This window comes from Nansenia antarctica, assembly GCF_963989245.1.
Source record: "Nansenia antarctica genome assembly, chromosome: 10".
Classification (NCBI taxonomy): Eukaryota; Metazoa; Chordata; class Actinopteri; order Argentiniformes; family Microstomatidae; genus Nansenia; species Nansenia antarctica.
Genome location: NC_137680.1, coordinates 21178860 through 21187866, shown reverse-complemented (window position 1 = coordinate 21187866; position 9007 = coordinate 21178860). Strand labels below are relative to the sequence as shown.

At 46.9% G+C, this 9007-nt stretch overlaps 1 protein-coding gene across 1 annotated transcript in view; it reads left to right on the top strand.

The window, feature by feature from the left end:
- The window catches only part of trak1a (trafficking protein, kinesin binding 1a), a gene marked incomplete at its 5' end in the record, with an annotated part of 27859 nt that extends 19647 nt beyond the window's left edge, over nucleotides 1-8212 (top strand). The window contains 4 exons of the mRNA XM_080541067.1: nucleotides 2158-2316; nucleotides 4152-4254; nucleotides 5534-6017; nucleotides 6099-8212. Coding sequence (XP_080397193.1) covers nucleotides 2158-2316; nucleotides 4152-4254; nucleotides 5534-6017; nucleotides 6099-6431 — 1079 coding nt within the window. The 3' untranslated portion in view covers nucleotides 6432-8212. The remainder of the gene's footprint in view (nucleotides 1-2157; nucleotides 2317-4151; nucleotides 4255-5533; nucleotides 6018-6098) is intronic.
- Between the last annotated feature and the right edge of the window lie 795 nt (nucleotides 8213-9007).

The window sequence follows — 9007 nt, the reverse complement described above, 5'->3', positions numbered from 1 at the left end:
AAAGCAATCCCATCTGGCAACACTGAGTCCTGTAGATGAGACATAGACACTAGTACACTAGTAGGACACTAGTCCTCTTCACATGTCCCTCTCGCGAGGCGGTGTAGTTTGGTGTTATTAACTACCGTAGCAGGAACTCTGTGCTCCCCAGTTTGGTCAGGGTAGAGGAGAAAGCACATGGTACCATTTTAAGATAAGTGAAGTCCTGTGCTACTCATCCTATTCTGTCAAGGAGTGATTACAGTACACATCTGTGCTGGCCGCTACTCGAGAGCTCGTTTCGAAATATAACAGGCATCTCGTGACGTTAGAATTATAAGATTCTATCTCCATTTTTGTCAAAATTGAGTTTTTTACATAATCTGATCCATTAGGTGTTAATTAATGCCTGTGTGGTGTTATTTTTAAAATGTTGAAATTTTGGAGTTAGTAATTCATAAAATACAAAGGTTCCATCTCACAAAACATAATGGAATGTAAAAACGTTGACGCTCAATATCTCTGAACTACCCTAAACGGAGATAGAACCTTTTAATTCTAAGCTCACGATCTCTCAAAATAATGTAGAAAAGAGTCACCGCATTTTATATATTCTGAAAATAATAAAACCTGTATGAAACTGTTAGAAGTACGAGTTATGTATCCTGTGTCAGTTTAAATGAGTGTGGTATGAAGCACACATGTAACCAAATAAAAGACAATCGTTTTTTCTAACATACAGTATTTATTTTCGTATGCTAAAATATGTATTTTCATATGTTGTTATTTTTAAAAAATGTATTCACTCAAAGCTATGTTGTTGATTCGTGGTCTGAGTAAAGCGTTTTAGAGAATCTTCTCTTGCTCTGTATCGCCACCTGCTGGCTGCTCTATTAGCTGCAGTACCAACAATGTATCTTTAGAACTTCTCAAAATGATCTAACAATAGTACTACTTGAGAATTAAAGTGTTTTCTTCCACAATGAGGTTTATTTCAAGTGTAATGGTTGGTGTGGGCCCTTCCCCTCCCTGTTTTATGTGGCATTTTAGGCCAATCGAGACTAAAGAATCATTTGCATGACATTATCTGTCTTTCTGGAGTTCAGCTGTTAGGTACAGTGCATCTTATTTCAACCTCTCTTCTTCTTTTCCATGTCTCATAATTTGTGTGTCTTGTTTGTTTTGTGATCATTTCTTTTTCCATTGACCTTATCTTTCAGTCTTGTTTTATAGCTCTTCAATAAAAATCTACTAATTTTCCTGCCTTCCTCTTCTCTCTTTATTGTATTGTCGGCCTGTACCTAACCTAGCGTCAAGACCTTCCCTAAAAGCCTCGCATCTTTCCTCAATATCTGTTTCAAATGGTGATGATGAGGATTAATCATACATTTCACTTGAAATAACATTTAATTTAGGTATTTCAGGGGGTACACAAATAGTGTGTTAAGTGGAAATATACAATCATTGTTACAAGTGAGAAAATATAACTAGGGGTAACAAAGCAGCCACTCAACTAATACTTACATACATTTCCATTTCTGAATGGTCCCTAGATAGACCGTGAGTGTTTATGGTGACATCGCCTGCTACTGTTCATACAGTCTGACGAGCCCTATTCCAACATTTCCCTCCCTCAGCCTCATGTGGGATGGCTGAATGGTGACGTCATATCACATGGTACAGTTTTCCAACATCCAGTGTGTCCAATGCTACACAAAGACAACTCTGTCTTACAGGAAGTAGGGCACACCCGTGTTGAACAATATCGTTGGGTACGGATATCCCTGACCTATAGAGGATATGGACATGTGAAAGGAGCCATGTGAAACAGCAGATATATTTAGATGCTGTTAACTATAGCTCTTCACATGATGTCTGCTCGGTGTATTCCGACGGTCAAGCGGAAACATCGATGGTTATTTAAGTTTCTCCAGTTACCCGTTTACCACAGCTTCCTCTATCTACCTACAACTACGTGGCTCTAATATTCTTAAAGTAGGAAACAGTGTGTGTTGAAGTGATGCAAGAGAGTTATCTAACGTTTGATCTTTCCTCTCTCTCTCTCCCTCTCTCTCTCTCTCTCTCCCTCTCCCTCTCTCTCTCTGTATCTCTCCCTCTCTCTCTCCCCCCCTCCCTCCCTCTCTCCCTCTCCCTCTCCCTCCCTCTCCCTCCCTCCAGGTTCGGCCACCCTCCACCAGTGGCAGCAGCTGGCCCAGCCCAACCTGGGGGGCATCCTGGACGCCCGGCCGGGGGTGGTGACCAAGGGCTTCCGCCCCCTGGAGCTGGACCTGGAGCAGGTCTACCAGTTCACAGACTTTGAGGAGGACGAGGAGTCAGGTGACCTTTCCCTCCAAAGCCCACCTACCTCAGGCCACGTTAGCCGGCAAGGCCACCACCACAGACACCCTTCTTCCTCCTCCTCCTCTTCCTCCTGCGGCGGCCTCATCAACAACAACGACCACCCCAACCACCACCACCACCACCACCACCACCACCACCCCCCCGAGGCAGCGGCAGGGGCTGCGGCCGGGCCCGGGGGAGCTGAGGGAGACAGGGCAGGCCCAGGCAGCACCCTACCACCCCCGCCCTCCTCCTCGCCCTCCTCCTCCTCGCCCTCCTCGGCCCTCCAGCCTCCATGCAGCACCCAGGAGCCCGCGGTCCCCCCGGAGCAGGCCACAGCGGACGGGTCGTCTGGTGAGGGAGCGTCATAATCGGGGTCACACAGACGCACGCGCGGGACATCCCTACTCTCAGGATGCTGGGGGGGGGGGGCATTCATTGGCCATCCCACCCCCCCCCCCCCCCCTACCTACCCACCCACCCACCACCAGTCCTCCCTCCACCAGCCCTCCCTCCACGCTCACGCTCACACACCCGCATCCACCCACTCCATCCAGACGTGTGCCGCCATACCCTTTATGAGTATATTTACTTTTTTATTTATTTGAGTATCGTCTCCGATCCATCTCTCTGTCACTGATTCATACTTTCGATACCTTCAGACTTTCGATACCTCCTATGTGCTGAGAAATTCGAAAAGTTGTGAGAATAGGAGATCACGATTCACATGACAGGTTATCTCGATCTCTCTCAGTCTCACTCTCAGTCTTTTAGCATTTCCAGCACATACGTAAACATCATATCCTTCCTTACAACCTCACATTCATTTAAATCAATCAAATCAATCGAAAAATCATCATTTTTTTATTATTTTTTTTACTATCCATTCCAGTGTCGATTCCCTAGCATGGTGTAAAATCATGTCCAAAAGTCATGGCAATATTCTTCATCTTCAAGGCATGAACTGAACTGAACTGAACCTTAGACTAATAACAAAACATTGTAGTCTTTTTTCCAGTATGTTCTTCGGCAGTTTGAAGTCTAGTCTGCTGTTGTTTAGTGTTTTTTTTACCTATCACATACACACTTAAGACATGAATCTGCACGATCGATGTGCAGTGTCTCCCGTGTACGGGTCATTAAGGTTTTGGTGTTAGCGTATCAGATGACAGCGTTCTATTAAAAACAGCCTAGTCTCACACACAGCTGCTAGGCTCACATGACGCCGCCGTCTAAGATAGGTGGAGCCAAGCTCAATGTCAAAGGCGGGAGGTGACATTCACACCACTTCACCGCCATCACTGGTTCCCAGGAAAGCGAGTCATGCACACTTGGTTACGGCTACAAACACTCACCTCTTTATCCGCCGTAGTAGAATAGCGCGCGTCGCGTTCCCTCTCGTTCTATGCGGTGGAACGCTCCGATATTTCAGGACTAGTTCATGTCTATGGTTTTAAGAATCTTGCACAATCATTGTCCATGAACTAATCTGTCACTCCTCTTTTCTGCCTCCTCTTATCTGCCTGTCAAATATGTTTCCTTGGTTTAAAGCTGCATCATCAGGCACAAATACAGTTAATAGTTTTGATTAATTAGCAAAATATGTATATTTTGCAAAATATATAAAATATGTTTAGTCACATGACTAATGTATGTGCCACATATATCAACAGGCTTCTTCTGTTAGTTGGGAGTGGAGATAGATGCGTCTTTAAACCACCCACTTGGGGTGTCGGGTGTTGGGTTGTGTTCGGGGACCTCTGTGCTCAGTGCTCAGTGCTAACCCTCTCTACCCCTCCACCTCTTCCCTCTCCCTCCTTCCCTGTCTGCAGTGCACTTCCCTGGTAAATGTATGTCCCACACCAGCTCTACCTACACCTTTACCACCTGCCGGATCATGCACCCCTCGGACGAACTGACCAGAGTCACTCCCAGGTGAGACCTTCACGCCAGGACTGCAGCGCTCCTCTTTGTCCATTAGGTGGCAGCATAGGGCCGCTGTTTTTCCATTTCACTGCTGCCTTTCACCATCTGACTGGGAATTTATGCTGCTTGGGGGGGGGATTACTTACTCCACAAAAGTCTACTCCACAAAAGAGGGATTCATCAATATGTCAACGGTGGAATATTTATGTAAATGCAAGTTAATCACTCATGATTTTATTCACACACTTTAACATTGTAACATTGTACTGTTTTTAGCTGATCCTCTTTTTGGGACCAATGCAACTATTTGGAACGGCCCAGAGATTCTTTTTTTCACAACCTTGTTTCTCGAAGCTTTGAGTTGACCTTGCGAGCCCCTGGGTGAACGACCAGTCACATGACCGCATATCCATACATACCCTACGTCTGTCTGACCCCCCCCCCCCCCCCCTCCCCTTCAGGTCTTGTGACGAGGAAGAGGAGGCAGCGCTCTATCATGTGGTTGTGAGGGCTGACTTAGAGCAGAGCCATTGAGCCACGTTCCCGGGGGGGTGAGAACAGCATGTGGCGTGGCTGTAGTAGTGTGTGGCGGGAGTGGGGGGGGTCCTTAGTCACAGTGTGAGCGTTCAGGGGGCATAACAGCCTGGCTCGTTGGTCTAACCGTGCACTTCTTCAACCTCTTGCCCTCTAACCGCTGTCAGATAGATATCTTCCGAGCAGACCCCAGTTCCAGCGATGGGGGAAAACTCACTAATCTGATGTTGATCAAATCAAACACAGGGGGTGGCTTCCTGACTTTACGTCCAAGTGCAACACGTGATTGTGGGGTTTGATCGAAGCTAAGCATGTCTTGTATTGTTTTCCATACGTAATACATCTGATTTACATAACTACTATTACCAGAGCCTGTGATACTAACTGACGGGGTCATTCTCTTTAATTGTATTCCTTGGGGCGGGGGGGAATTTGAATGAAGTGTCCTTGTTTTTTATATTAATATGGCCTAATATTTGATATTGGTTGAGTATATGAAAGCCTTTAATAGTGAGTTGCTCCGAGCGATGCAGTATTGTTGAACTATTAGTCCGCATGTGTACTAAAAAATGTTTTTAGATCAAAGACCGATTTTCTAGATCGATTCTAACTCCTGCAAACGATTGAAAACTGACCCGACACTTAAACCTGGTAACACGATATGTATTTCAGTGTGACCCCCCTACAAGCTTGACCCCCCCAACATTAACCTGACCGCCTCTCTCCCCCCCCCCCCCCCCCCTCTCAGCTGTAGCCTTATGTCAGGCCCCACCGCCACCTGTGTCGTGACCAGCAGCCTCAAGTCCACCCCGGTCTCCACCCCCTGCACCCCCCGCCGCCTCAGCTTGGCCGAGTCCTCCACCAACCTGCGCGACGCCACCAAGACCACCAGCACCTCCCTGGGCCTGGTGCGCCTCCTCCAGGAGCACGGCATCTCCGCCGGCGTCTACGAGCTCTACCCTCAGAGCTGGGACCGCGCCGAGAGCAGCGCCGACGCTTCCGCCCGCAACAACGCCGGGGCGTCGCCCCCCCCTCCTCCCCCGCCCCGCCCCCCCGACCTCCTCCTACTGCCCTCCACGCCGCCCAACTCCCCCACCCGCCAGCCCCTCCCCCCCCGCTCCAAACGCTTCATCCAACCGGGCACCACCGGCCTCTTCGACTTCAGCCCCACCGGCGGCGGATACCCCGGGTACGACAACTTCCTGGCCTCCAAGCCCGCCAGCTCTATCCTGAAGGAGGTGAGGAGGGGGGCGGAGGAGGAGGCCAGGGGGGGTAGGAGGGGCGAGGAGGAGGAGGAGGAGGGGGGGGGGGAGGGGGGCCAGACGGACGGCGTCGTCAGCGTCCACAACCTCCAGCTGGTGGACAAGCTGAAGCGCTTTCGGACGGTGTCCCCCGGGACGGCGGGGCCCATGCTGGGGCCCCTGGTGGGAGGGCTCCACCGGCACGGGGGAGCACCCTTCGGACCCTCCGGGGTGGCGGGCCCCATCGTCGGGGGGCTGCCCTCTCTGAACTCCGGGATGCGCCGCAACCGCAGCTACCCGGCCATGGTGGGGGCCAGCATGGCCATGAAGGGCCCCGGGCCCCACAGCCCAGACATGCTGCTGGCCTCGGCCTCCAGCCTCCCCAGACAGACTAGTCTCAACGACGAGTGAATGAATGTTGCCTTGTTCTCTTGTCTGTCACCACCAGTTCCATTAGTTTGTGTATGTGTATGTATATATATATATATAGCTGTTAATATCCCAGTGACAAATCAAAACTCTGTGCCTGGAATAGATGCCCCCTTTGTACAGCGGTTTTTGTATCAATGTGTATTCTTTGAACTCCCTCCCTCCCTCCCTCTCTCGCTCACTGTCTCACTCTCTCACTCTCACTCTCACTCTCACTCTCACTCTCACTCTCACTCTCACACTCTCTCTCTCTCTCTCTCTCTCTCTCTCTCTCACACTCTCTCTTATTCTCTCTACCCCCCCCCCCCTCTCTCTTTATGTCTCTTTCCTACAACTTGCAGTAAATAGTACCATTATGTTTTTTGTTTTTTTTTGCCCTGTTGCCCTGCAACATTTGGTAGGCTGAAGAACATGTAGCACATATCTGTAGAGGTAAACGGTGAGGTTCCGACGCTCCCATGTACACTAAATGCCTATTAAAAGCACTTTTATTCCCAGGTTGAAACTAGGTGGAGATATCTAACACTGTCTATGACCTAGTGATGGTGTAGCTCCTCAAACCCTCCTCTTCCTTCTCGCCTGGCCCACAACACTGTGCTTCTCACCGCCATGGAGTGACATGAACACGAACGCACCTTAAGTGGTATTTTATTAGTAGTAAGGGTTTCGGAGTGGCATCCCTGCCAGTATGCACATAAGTCCTTATTGAGGGGGGTCATATACAAACATTGGGAGTATGCACAGTACACAACCTCTTCTCTGCTAGGTGTTACTCAACCCCAAAGCCCAATCCAAATAGAAAGTGGGAGGAGCCACACTTGAGCCAGGAGGGATGCATGGATGTTTGCAGTGAATGAGTAGGGTTTGAACTCGAAACCAGAAGGATGTCATTTTATTGTAACAGACCAATATAGTTTATATACCTTTTTGTGTGCAGTGCGAGTATGTGAATTTTGTGTATAAAGTTCTTGAAAGCATTAGGAATTTCATATGGATAGTACAACAAAGACTTGAATGATTGGTTAAGTTGATAATCGAAGATAAACAGGACAGGACAGTCACTGCTGTGTTTCCCATACAAAACCTGTGTGTACCAGTTCCCTGGGAGGTGATAGAGGTATACTAACATAATTGTTTCTGACTTTTATTTTGTGGGAAATGTGAAAGCTTTGGTGACTGAACTGTTAGCTTTAAAGCCACTGTACTGTAGATGAAGTCATCGAATGGCTAGGGGTTGTCATAGTGCCTGATCATTTCCTTTGATTCATCTGTGTGTGACTGACTCAGACTGTCTGTCCTTGTGGTCTGCCTTCCCCAAAGACAGCTGACCCTGGTATCAGCAGTTTAACTTGTTTGGAGGATATCCTCATAGGGTTTTTAACATGTTTAAAATGCAGAGAAAAGCACATAACATGAGTAATAGTATGTGTTTGAATGAAGACAAGCCCATTTATCCTTTACTTTTATCCTCTACTTTTACTAAAGGAGAGATTCGTCCGCTGATATTGTGTGTGCACTCCGTTGTGTGTAACTTGAAACTCCTCTGAATGTATTGATTAACAGCAGATATATGTCCATACTGTATATGTATATTGATTTAAGTTATGGGTTTTACCACATTTCACCATAAAGGGAATTATGCTACTTGTACATTGTAAATGGTAAGTATGCAATCAGTTTAGTCATGTTAACTTTTTTATTTTATTATTATTAACTAGAAAAAGGGCAACAATGTTCAGGCAATTAAGTCGTCAGAACACTGGGAAAAGATATGTTTTGTGTTCAGGAATTTCAAGAACTCCTCTTTGCAGAAAAGGCTATCAATAAAACTATTGGTAGGACTTGTTTTTTGTGTGTCTTATTTCCCATGTACTGTATTTGTTGTTGTTGTTGTTGTTGTTTTAAGTGTAAGTTACCTCCAGAACATAATTTTGATATCTCTCAACAGTTTGATTGGCTGATGTGACACCTCATCACAGAATATTGGATAATTGCAATTCATTCACAGGGTCTGTACTCTAGCTCAAGGGCCTAAGCTAAGCTTTGTGTGGCACATTGATTAACAACTATCCTATTACTCTGAAGTGATATACGTATCTATTCACATTAGATTACTATTACTCTGAAGTGATATATCTATTCACATTAGATTACTGTTGTTACACCACAGCGATGCCCACCCTTCCCCTGATGTGGACCGTCAGCACATGTTCGTGTGAAAGACCCTGCCCTCTGAGTCATCCAATTAGGTTCCTGTTTTGGCAATTGTTAGAACAAATTGCATGGTGTTGAGCGCCGGTCACGACAGATGAACAGGAATAACCCCCTCATTCAGCTGGCAGTGGGCTCTTTTCACTGTCCTCTTCACTACATTCAAACTCTTGTGTTGTTGTCCAGAGTAAGTGGGCTCTTACATCATCAGACCACATGGGGAAAACAACCCAGTTGATATGCAGTAACAGAGTACGTAGCCTATAGTATCTTGTGATGTTATTTATGTAAATGAACTTTTTGCTTTATTAGGTATATCTCCATTTTTTTTTTAAACATTTTAAGGA